This window comes from Oncorhynchus mykiss, chromosome 12 (genome assembly GCF_013265735.2).
Source record: "Oncorhynchus mykiss isolate Arlee chromosome 12, USDA_OmykA_1.1, whole genome shotgun sequence".
Taxonomy (NCBI): domain Eukaryota; kingdom Metazoa; phylum Chordata; class Actinopteri; order Salmoniformes; family Salmonidae; genus Oncorhynchus; species Oncorhynchus mykiss.
This window is the reverse complement of record NC_048576.1, coordinates 65,753,080-65,765,017: the sequence shown is the minus strand read 5'-3', so window position 1 is coordinate 65,765,017 and position 11,938 is coordinate 65,753,080. Positions and strand designations below refer to the sequence as shown.

The following is an 11,938-nucleotide window of genomic DNA, read 5'->3' as shown; positions in this document are numbered from 1 at the left end:
CAGATCCGCCGGTCAGCCAGGATCCGCCAGAGCCGCCGGTCAGCCAGGATCCGCCAGAGCCGCCGGTCAGCCAAGATCTGCCAGAGCCGCCAGTCTGCAAGGAGCCGCCAGAGCCGCCGGTCAGCCAGGATCCGCCAGAGCCGCCGGTCATCCAGGAGCCGCCAGAGCCGCCAGTCTGCAAGGAGCCGCCAGAGCCACCAGTCAGCCAGGAGCCGCCAGAGCAGCCAGAGCCGCCAGTCAGCCAGGATCCGCCAGTTCCGCCAGTCAGCCAGGATCCGCCAGAGCCGCCAGTCAGCCAGGATCCGCCAGAGCCGCCAGCCAGCCAGGAGCCGCCAGAGCCGCCATACAGCCAGGAGCAGCCAGAGCCGCCAGTCAGCCTGGATTTGCCAGAGCCACCAGTCAGACAGGATCCGCCAGAGCCGCCATTCAGCCAGGATCCGCCAGAGCCGCCATTCAGCCAGGATTCGCCAGAGCCGCCAGTCAGCCAGGAACCGCCAGAGCCGCCAGTCTGCAAGGAGCCGCCAGAGTCGCCTGTCTGCAAGGAGCCGCCAGAGCCGGCCTGTCTGCAAGTAGCTGCCAGAGCTGCCGGTCTGCAAGGAGCCGCCAGAGCCGCCAGAGCCGCCGGTCAATCAGGATCCGCCAGAGCCGCCAGTCAGCCAGGAGCCGCCAGAGCCGCCAGTCTGCAAGGAGCCGCCAGAGCCACCAGTCAGCCAGGAGCCGCCAGAGCCGCCAATCATCCAGGATCCGCCAGAGCTGCCAGTCAGCCAGGATCCGCCAGTCAGCCAGGAGCAGCCAGAGCCGCCAGTCAGCCAGGATCCGCCAGAGCCGCCAGCCAGCCAGGAGCAGCCAGAGCCGCCATACAGCCAGGAGCAGCCAGAGCCGCCAGTCAGCCTGGATTTGCCAAAGCCACCAGTCAGCCAGGATCCGCCAGAGCCGCCATTCAGCCAGGATCCGCCAGAGCCGCCATTCAGCCAGGATTCGCCAGAGCCGCCAGTCAGCCAGGATCCGCCAGAGCCGTCAGTCAGCCAGGATCCGCCAGAGCCGCCAGTCAGCCAGGATCCGCCAGAGCTGTCAACCAGCCTAAGCTACCTCTCAGTCCTGAGCTACCTCTCAATCCTGAGCTACCTCTCAGTCCTGAGCTACCTCTCAGTCCTGAGCTACCCCTCAGTACTGAGCTACCCCTCAGTCCTGAGCTACCTCTCAGTCCTGAGCTACCTCTCAGTCCTGAGCTGCCCCTCAGTCCTGAGATACCCCTCAGTCCGGAGGAGTTTGTTTAGTCCAGTGGGGCCCTTTAGTAGGGTTCCCAGTCCTAGGTTGGCGGCGAGGGTCGCCGTTCCTAGGAGGCCACAAGAACGGACTAAGACTATGGTGGAGTGGGGTCCACGTCCCGCGCTAGAGCCGCCACCGTGGACAGACGCCCACCCAGACCCTCCCCTATGGATTTAGGTGTGTGGCCGGGAGTCCGCACCTTTGGGGGGGGGGGGGGGGGGGGGGGGGGGGGGTTACTGTCACGCCCTGGCTTTAGTTATCTTTGTTTTCTTTATTATTTTGGCTAGGTCAGGGTGTGACATGTGATTTATGTGTTTTTTGCTCTAGGGGTTTTGTATGTTTATGGGGTGTTCCCTAGTCTAGGTGTTTATGTAAGTCTATGATTGCCTAGATTGGTTCTCAATCAGAGGCAGGTGTTTATCGTTGTCTCTGATTGGGAACCATATTTAGGCAACCATGTTCTTTGGGTATTTTGTGGGTGATTGTTTCCTGTGTCAATGTTTGTGCCACACGGGACTGTTTCGTTGCCAGTTCACTTTATTGTTTTGTATTTGTGTTCATGTAGAGTGTTCTTATTAAATACCATGGACACTTACCATGTCGCATATTGGTCCGATCCTTGCCACACCTCCTCTTCAGAGGAAGGGGAGGAAATCTGTCGTGATACCTCGGGGTGTCGCCTGCCAAATAAGTTCTGTTATACTCACAGACATCAGTCAAATAGTTTTAGAAACTTCAGAGTGTTTTTATCCAAATCTACTAATAATATGTATATCCTAGCTTCTGGGCCTGAGTAGCAGGCAGAGTAGCAAACATCCGAAGATCATCAAAGGTAAATTATTAATTTGATTGCTTTTCAGATTTTCGTGACCAAGCTACCTGATGCTAAGTGTACTTAATGTTTTATCGTGCGATCGATAAACATACAAAAACGCTTGGATTGCTTTCGCTGTAAAGCATAATTTCAAAATCTGACACGACAGGTGGATTAACAAAAGGCTAAACTGTGTTTTCCTATATTGCACTTGTGATTTCATGAATATAAATATTTGTAGTAATATTTATTGTATGTGGCGCTATGCTATTCAGCGGTTGTTGATGACACTTATCCCGTTAGTGGGATTGCAGCCATAACAAGTTTGAACTCAAATATATTTTTTAAACATTGTTTGCAAACTGATATCTGACACGTATTAATACAAAAATGACATGCAAAACAGGCAACAACAAAAACAAAACTGTATTTCTTGCTAAAGAGGTAGGGATTGAAACAGGTGGGGCTCTGAGTATTATACCATACAATGTAAACACGCATATACTCCATTCTAGATGTTAAATAATGACCTCATATAACCTCATACCATTATACAAATGGATATACAGTATATATCTACAATAACTATATTCTATCAAGAAATTTCAAGTCTTATGAAAGGACTGTGTGCTGCCACATTGGCCTATTTAATACACACTTTGTCTAATGTTATACAACAATTGACTTCATTTATCCACTGAGAATTATTAGGAGGATCCCCATGATGCCACTTAAAAGTGGGGCAAAAAAAGTATTTAGTCAGCCACCAATTTTGCAAGTTCTCCCACTTAAAAAGATGAGAGAGGCCTGTAATGTTCATCATAGGCACACTTCAACTATGACAGACAAAATTAGAAAATAATTCCAGAAAATCACATTGTAGGATTTTTTATGAATTTATTTGCAAATTATGGTGGAAAATAAGTATTTGGTCACCTACAAACAAACAGGATTTCTGGCTCTCACAGACCTGTAACTTCTTCTTTAAGAGGCTCCTCTGTCCTCCACTCGTTACCTGTATTAATGGCACCTGTTTGAACTTGTTATCAGTATAAAACACACCTGTCCACAACCTCAAACAGTCACACTCCACGATGGCCAAGACCAAAGAGCTATCAAAGGACACCAGAAACAAAATTGTAGACCTGCACTAGGCTGGGAAGACTGAATCTGCAATAGGTAAGCAGCTAGGTTTGAAGAAATCAACTGTGGGAGCAATTATTAGGAAATGGAAGACATACAAGACCACTGATAATCTCCCTCGATCTGGGGCTCCACACAAGATCTCACCCCGTGGGGTCAAAATGATCACAAGAACGGTGAGCAACAACCCAGAACCACACGGGGGGACCTAGTGAAAGACCTGCAGAGAGCTGGGACCAAAGTAACAAAGCCTACCATCAGTAACACACTACGCCGCCAGGGACTCAAATCATGCAGTGCCAGACGTGTCCCCCTGCTTAAGCCAGTACATGTCCAGGCCCGTCTGAAGTTTGCTAGAGAGCATTTGGATGATCCAGAAGAAGATTGGGAGAATATCATATGGTCAGATGAAACCAAATATAACTTTTTGGTAAAAATTCAACTCGTCGTGTTTGGAGGACAAAGAATGCTGAGTTGCATCCGAAGAACACCATAACTACTGTGAAGCATGGTGGTGGAAACATCATGCTTTGGGGCTGTTTTTCTGCAAAGGGACCAGGACGACTGATCCGTGTAAAGGAAAGAATGAATGGGGACATGTATCGTGAGATTTTGAGTGAAAACCTCCTTCCATCAGCAAGGGCATTGAAGATGAAACGTGGCTGGGTCTTTCAGCATGACAAATATCCCAATCACACCGCCCGGACAACGAAGCAGTGGTTTCGTAAAAAGAAGCATTTCAAGGTCCTGGAGTGGCCTAGCCAGTCTCCAGATCTCAACCCCATAGAAAATCTTTGGAGGGAGTTGAAAGTCCGTGTTGCCCAGCAACAGACCCAAAACATCACTGCTCTAGAGGAGATCTGCATGGAGGAATGGGCCAAAATACCAGCAACAGTGTGTGAAAACCTTGTGAAGACTTACAGAAAACGTTTGACCTCTGTCATTGTCAACAAAGGTTATATAACAAAGTATTGAGATAAACTTTTGTTATTGACCAAATACTTATTTTCCACCATAATTTGCAAATAAATTCATTAAAAATCCTACAATGTGATTTTCTGGGGGAAAATTTTTTATGTTGTCTGTCATAGTTGAAGTGTACCTATGATGAAAATTACAGGCCTCTCTCATCTTTTTAAGTGGGAGAACTTGCACAATTGGTGGCTGACTAAATACTTTTTTGCCCCACTGTATATGACTAAGCTATATAAATTATTAGTTTTTATTTCTTGCCCACCAGCACCCTGCCTCGTTCAGGGGACTAAACTATTATCCATTAAAGTATTGCTTGTTTTTTGTCTCTTTTTCCATTTAGTCTTTTTTCTTATTTCTCCTCCAATCGTAGTAAGACATACAAGTGTTTAAGACAATGAACAGACTTTATAAATGAAAATCCACAAGGTCAAGTGGGAGCTAAAAGTTCTGGTTCTGGTCCCCCAGATTATCGTCTACTCCTCACCCAGATCTCCCCACCCCCTTCAGCCACCTGCCCTTGTGTGATTACCACACATAAAACGAACAGGAAAAACATGAACAGCAACACTCACAAAGTACAAAATCACAGTAAAAATAGTTACATAAAGAAACAAAAGTACAAGCATACATAAACTTAAAGTAGAAATTAATATGTGACTAATCAGCAACAAGTTTAATGTGCATCCCCTATGATGGTTAGATGAGATGTTATAAATCCACACTCATTGGTTTCAGACAAGAATGAAATTTGGAAAATTTGTACAAGATACGTTTTTATTCACATTTGCAATATTATTTTTTCACTGGTTTTTCAAGTAGACCGGCAATACAGTTCAGTTCAACACATGTACAAAAGGGAAATACAAAATATAAATAATAAATTATAAAAATAAAAAACAATAATTTATGGATTTAAATATAATAAATAGACTGACAGGGTCCCACATGATTAAATTCATGCTTTATAAACTGGTAAGGGCGTAGCTTCTGAAATGAGTCTGGATGATCAGTACATCTGTGCTGCAAGGATATCCAATCTTTGCAGATGACGTTTCATCTCTTTCCTGATGAGCTCCCACGCCTGTGCACTGTAGTTCTGAAAAACACAGGAAATTTCAAATATTAGAGGGGTGACCTATCTTGGCAAAATAATGAACATATTGTCTTGAACAACAGAGTAGGACTGGTGCCAAATGTAAAGCTTCTCAGAGTAGGAGTGCTGATTTAGGATCAGTTTTGTCTTTTGGATCACTATAAACAAGGAGAGAGGAGACCTGATACTAGATCAGCACTTCTCTGAGATGCTTGATACATATGGCCTCAGAACCCACTTTTTTTTTTTTTATGAACACTGCTCAAGTTTAGCCTAGCCTAGTTTATATTCATTTGACTACATGCATTAAACATGTTGCCATATGAAACCAAACTCACCATTTTTCTCAGAACCTTACTATTCAACTTCTTGAAGTACCGTTTCAGTCTCCTCTCAGGTTTCATGGCAGGTGATACCTGTTGGACAAAATTAAACAAAACATTAGCGTCATACAGATGTAGGAACTTCATTTGATCAATCTTTTTTTTTTCTTGCACGGCAGGAAATGGAACCTTAACATGTATTCTATGTTTGAAAAGGATTCTAAAGATTGTAATTTCCACTTTAAAATATCAAACTTGATTTGCCATAATGAAATATGGATCAAAGCTTACAAAAAAGGTTCATTAATAATAATCCACAATAATTTACATTTCTCATTGCAGCAGTATTATTTATGTGACGTTGCAAAATGACTCAAAATCTGTAATTACCCATACACAGTAAGTTCGGAAAGTATTCAGACCCCTTCCCTTTTTCCAAATTTGGTTAAGTTACAGCCTTATTCTAAAATGGATTAAAGAAAAAAAATCCTCATCAATCTACACACAATATCCAATAATGACAATGCAAAAACACAAATACCTTATTTACATATGAATTCAGACCCTTTGCTTTGAGATTCAAAATTCAGCTCAGGTGCATCCTGTTTTCAGTGATCATCCTGGAGATGTTACTACACTTTGATTGGAGTCCACCTGAAGTAAAATCAACTGATTGAACATGATTTGGAAAGGCACAAACCTGTATATTTAAGGTCCTACAGTTGACAGTGCATGTCAGAGCAAAAACCAGGCCATGAAGTTGAGGAAATCGTCCGCAGAGCTCCGAGACAAGATTGTGACGAGATACAGATCTGGGAAAGGGTACTTTGTAAGTCTTACTAGAGCTGGCCGCCAGGTCAAACTGAGCAATCAGGGGTAGAAGGGCCATTGTCAGGGAGGTGACCAAGAACCCGATGGTCACTCTGACAGAGCTCCAGATTTCCTCTGTGGGGATGGGAAAGCCATCGACAAAGACAACCATCTCTGCAGTACTCCACCGATCAGGCCTTTATGGTAAAGTGGCCAGATGGAAGCCACAACTCAGTAAAAGGTACATTGCAGCCCGCTTGGAGTTTGCCAAAAGGCGCCTAAAGGACTTTCAGACCATGAGAAACAAATGTCTCTATTTGGCCTGAATGCCAATCATCACATCTGGAGGAAACCTTGCAAGATCCCTACAGTTAAGTATGGTGGTGGCAGCATCATGCTGTGGGGATGTTTTTCATTGGCAGGGACTGGGAGACTAGTCAGGATCGAGGGAAAGATGAACGGAGCAAAGTACAGAGACATCCTTGACGAAAACCTGCTCCAGAGCGCAGGGACCTCAGACTGGGGCAAAGGTTCACCTTCCAACAGGACAACGACCCTAAGCATACAGCCAAGACAACACAGGAGTGGCTTCGGGACAAGTCTCTGAATGTCCTTGAGTGGCCCAGCCAGAGCCCGGACTTGACCTGATCGAACATCACTGCAGAGACCTGAAATAGCTGTGCAGCGACGCACCCTATCCAACCTGACAGATCTTGAGAGGATCTGCAGAGAAGAATGACAGAAATTCCCCAAATACAGACGTGCCAAGCTTGTAGCATGATACCCAATAAGACTCAAGGCTGTAATCACTGCCAAAGGTTCTTCAACAAAGTACTGAGTAAAGGGTCTGAATACTTATGTAAATGTGATATTTCAGTTTTTTGCAAAAATGTCTAAAACACGGTATTGCTTTGTCATTATTGGGTATTGTGTGTGGATTGATGAGGGGGGAAATCTATTTAATCAATTTTAGAAAAAGCTGTAACGTAACAAAATGTGGAACAAGTCAAGGGGTTGAATACTTTATATGCACTTTATACGTAGATTTTTCCAATTGTAGAGTTAGTAGGCTACACCTAAACCATGGCACTCCAACAATGTTCCAGGAGAACTACCTTCCTGTAGGTTTTCACTCCAACCCTAATCTACAACACCTGATTAATTAGGTGGTTGATAAACTGAATCAGGTTAGTTACAACTGGGGTTGGCGCGAAAACCTACAGGAAGGTAACTCTCCAAGAATGGGGTTGGAGAGCCCTGACCAAAACAGAGATTATACTTTAAATAGACCCGTTACTTACACAGGAATTAAGGTTCTCCAATTGGCGTTCTAGAATGTTGAGGAAATCGTCCAGGTTTTTCTTGTCCCAGGTGACAGATTTCATATTCCCATCAAACAGTTTTGTGATTTGATAGATGGTCTCTTTCAGGAATATGACTTTGTCCTCAAACTACACAGGAAGATATAAAAAGAAGATTAGAAACAGTATAGGCTTCCGTTATGGCATCAATATAACATTGGGTCAAGATCGCCATACCAAAGCATATCAGAGTTGGAGTGCTGATCTATCATCAGGACCATTCATTATAATCTATAAGTCAAAATTCTAGTCTTTACCTCAGCATCATCTATGTGTCTGTAAAGTGATGTTGGGAAAAGGACTGGGGCATTCTGTTTTGTGATATCTCCTCCCTGGAAAACAATCAATAAAGTATGTTAAGTCACGTGTCAAATACTTCAAGAGCAATCAAGACAGACATAAAGTATAGCTTATACTGCAAGTACAGTAGGCCTAATGTAGATAGCGTCTCTTGATCTAGCTGTCATTATAGCTTTAGAGCCCTTTTACTATGTACATTCAAATATAGGCTAACAGTTTTCTAACACAGATGCTAAACATGAAACACATTACTATTTTGCTTGGTTGGTTGTTTTGCTGTCCTTAATACATGCATTCAGTCTCCTCTTACAATGTGCTAATAACTCACCATCTGGTCCAGCAGGGAAAGGTATTCTGCGCTCAAGTGACCGTAGTGGTGTCGGATCCAGTCACAGCAATGACACACGCTCTGCATACTGCAAATAATAAGAAAAATACAACTCCAGCTCTGCATTGTATACATTGTAAATAGCAGTTTGTTTCGCTGTTAGTTATCCAGATGAGTTTGAACATCTTGGCTGTGTAAAGTAGTTTTATGTGGAATTGGGAAAGGGAAAGCTGTATAGAGAATTTCCCCTGATCAACCTACCGGAGGCGGGGACTTTCATTTTCCGGACTAGCACATGTAGCACTTGGAATTCCATGCCTGCCCCGTCTCCTGGACGAACAAATCCAAGTAAATCTATACACATTCTCATTGAAAACAGCTTTAAATTATAGTTGAACCACAATAAAATATTATTCAATCTAGATATCGGCTAGACTATTACTATAGCGAGAATAGGCTATTCGCGAGCTTTGCTTTCAACTGCTAATAACTTCGCGTGAACCGAGGAAAAAAGTCTGATAACAAAATCGTCGGAGTCGAAATAAAACCCACACTTTTAAAGAGATGTAGCCATATAACACATTCATTTAGTGGGTTTCGTTCAAAGTTAGTCCGAAATGTTGTTCCGTAGTCTTCTGCTGTTGCGCTTCAAATGAAAAGTGAATGGGAGACGTCAGCGTCAATACCCACATCTCTCAACTTTCATTTTCATGATGACGTAACCAACTTTCACACTACTTTTGTCTGCAGGTGATGCAACGTTGAAAAGCAACGACAACACGATTTGTTGGAACTTTACAGGGCTATTCTACTGTTGTGTGTGTGCGTGCGTGCGTGCGTGCGTGTGTGTGTGTGTGTGTGTGTTTGTGTCACAGTGTTCGGGACGTTTTTGAATGACTATGCAAGGTAAAATCTTGGCATTGGTTTATTGCTCCTTTTTCTATAAAAATCAAATGTACAGATCATATACTGTAGGAAAGTGGTCACCAACACTGTCTGTCTGGAGACAAGCAGGAGGTGGTGCAGGCTTTTGTTTCAACCCGGTACGAACACACCTGTTCCATCAGGGTCTTGATAAGATGTAATAGGTGGTTTCATATTGAAATGTCATGTTATAGGCTAAAATTTCAGATGTAGCCTACTTATTCTGCTGCATTCATTCATAAAGCATCTCAGAGTTGGAGTGCTGATCTAGCATCAGGACCCCCTCTGTCCATTCATTATAATCTATAAGGCAAAACTGATCCAAGATCAGCAATGCTACTCTCTGAGATGCTTTATAAATACGGGACTTGGTGTTATTTGATATAGCCTTAGTTGTAGGCCTTATGTATAAAATCTTTTTATTCTATTGGGGACCATCCATGAATCATAAGAGTGACACTTGAAAAGTGATAGCAAAGAGTCCGAGAGAGATATTTCCCGTCACATATATCATCAATTTATTGCCTATAGTTTTACAAACATGGCAATAACAGTAGCAAAAGGGCTGCAGCCACAACACAGAACCACTGATAGAATCTCTGACAGTGTGGCGACGTCCAAAGTGCTGAAGTGGCTGACATCTTCATGCGTTTTAGTGTTAGTAGTGATACCTGTTAATGGTGCTGAAACTTCTTCTTATGTCCCATGACACGTCTGCGGTGGATGCATTTTGGGGTTTTCCCAGCTGTTTTACACAAGTTGTGTGATGTCATCAGTTTCACCTGAGTTTTCTCCCCAGTAATATTAGACACCTTTGGCTGACGTATCGAATTGGGTAGGGAATATGTAGTTTGAAGAGTATTTGTACATTAGGAAGATGTTGCCAAGATATCCTAATAGAATGTTGATGTCTAGCCGACATATAAACGATGTAGAACTGTGGAATTTAGAATGTGTAAGACGTCAATGAGCAAACAATGTCTAAACGGTATCATCACAATGTATAGTTGAAGTCGGAAGACTACATACACCTTAGCCAAAAACAATTAATTTCAGTTTTTCACAATTCCTAACATTTAATCCAAATAAAAATTCCCTATCTTTGGTCTTTATTTTAAGAATGTGAAATATCAGAATAATAGTAGAGAGAATGATTTAGTTCAGCTTTTATTTTTTATGACCTCGTGGGTCAGAAGTTTACATACACTCAATTAGTATTTGGTTGCATTGCCTTGCAATTGTTTAACTTGGGTCAAATGTTTCGGGTAGCCTTCCACAAGCTTCCCACAATAAGTTGTGTGATTTCTGGCACATTCCTCCTGACAGAGCTGGTGTAACTGAGTCAGGTTTGAAGGCCTCCTTGCTCACACACACTTTTACAGTTCTGCCCACAAATTTTCAATAGGATTGTAGTCAGGGCTTTGTGAAGGCCACTCCAATACCTTGACTTTGTTGTCCTTAAAAGCCCTTTTGCCACAACCTTGGAAGTATTCTTGGTGTCATTGTAAATTTGGAAGACCCATTTGCGACCAAGCTTTAACTTTCTGACTGATGTCTTGAAATGTTGCTTCAATATATCCACATCATTTTCCTGCCTCTCGATGCCATCTATTGTGTGAAGTGCACCAGTCTCCTGCAGCAAAGCACCCCCACAATATGATGCTGCCACCCCTGTGCTTCACGGTTGGGATGGTGTTCTTCGGTTTGCAAACCTCCCCCTTTTTCCTCCAAACATTTCAATGGTCATGATGGACAAACAGTTCTATTTTTGATTCATCAGACCAGAGGAAATTTCTCCAAAAAGTATGATCTTTGTCCCCATGTGCAGTTACAAACAAGGTCATTTGCTGTTGTTCTGGGATTGATTTGCACTTTTTGCATCAAAGTACGTTCATCTCTAGGAGACAGAACGCGTCTCCTTCCTGAGCGGTACGACTGCTGCATGTTCCCATGGTGTTTATACTTCCGTACTATTGTTTGTACAGATGAACGAGGTTACCTTCAGGCGTTTGGAAATTGCTCCCAAGGATGAACCAGACTTGTGGAGGTCTACATTTTTTATTTTTTAGGTCTTGGCTGATTTCTTTTGATTTTCCCTTGATTTCAGGCAAAGAGACACTGAGTTTGAAGGTAGGCCTTGAAGTACATCCACAGGTACACCTCCAATTGACTCAAATTATGTCAATTAGCCTATCAGAAGCTTCTAAAGCCATGACATCATTTTTTGGAAGTTTCTAAGCTGTTTAAAGTCATTCAACTTTGTAAGTAAACTTCTGACCCACTGGAATTGTAATATAGTGAATTATATGTGAAATAATCTGTCTGTAAACAATTGTTGGAAAAATGACTTGTGTCATGCACAAAGTCGATGTTCTAACCGACTTGCCAAAACTGTAGTTTGTTAACAAGAAATGTGTGGAGTGGTTGAAAAACAAATCTTAGTGACTCCAACCTCAGTGAATGTAAACTTCCGACTTCAACTGAATACAGGATACATAGTGCATACCCAATAAGCACGGTGCTGTCTGGACCGGCCTTCTTTCTTTGGTCAGAATGTTGGTTTGTTTGTTAATTTCAATGTCCATGGATAAATTTGGA

General features: G+C 43.0%; 1 protein-coding gene across 2 annotated transcripts; it reads right to left on the bottom strand.

Annotated features, from left to right (window-relative positions):
- Positions 1 to 4,957: 4,957 nt before the first annotated feature.
- LOC110538043 (interferon a3) lies at positions 4,958 to 9,115 on the bottom strand. 2 transcript variants are annotated; one of them, XM_021624602.2, is made up of 6 exons: positions 8,678 to 9,115; positions 8,417 to 8,504; positions 8,046 to 8,120; positions 7,729 to 7,878; positions 5,633 to 5,710; positions 4,958 to 5,297 (listed from the first exon to the last, which is right to left on the bottom strand). In XM_021624602.2, the coding sequence occupies exons 2-6, from the start codon at positions 8,501 to 8,503 to the stop codon at positions 5,208 to 5,210; spliced, it is 480 nt and encodes a 159-aa protein (XP_021480277.2). In that variant the 5' UTR covers position 8,504; positions 8,678 to 9,115; the 3' UTR covers positions 4,958 to 5,207. The 2 variants fall into 2 exon arrangements, with proteins under 2 accessions (XP_021480277.2, XP_021480275.2); XM_021624600.2 differs by lacking the exon at positions 8,678 to 9,115 and having other exon boundaries at positions 8,417 to 8,551.
- Positions 9,116 to 11,938: the final 2,823 nt, after the last annotated feature.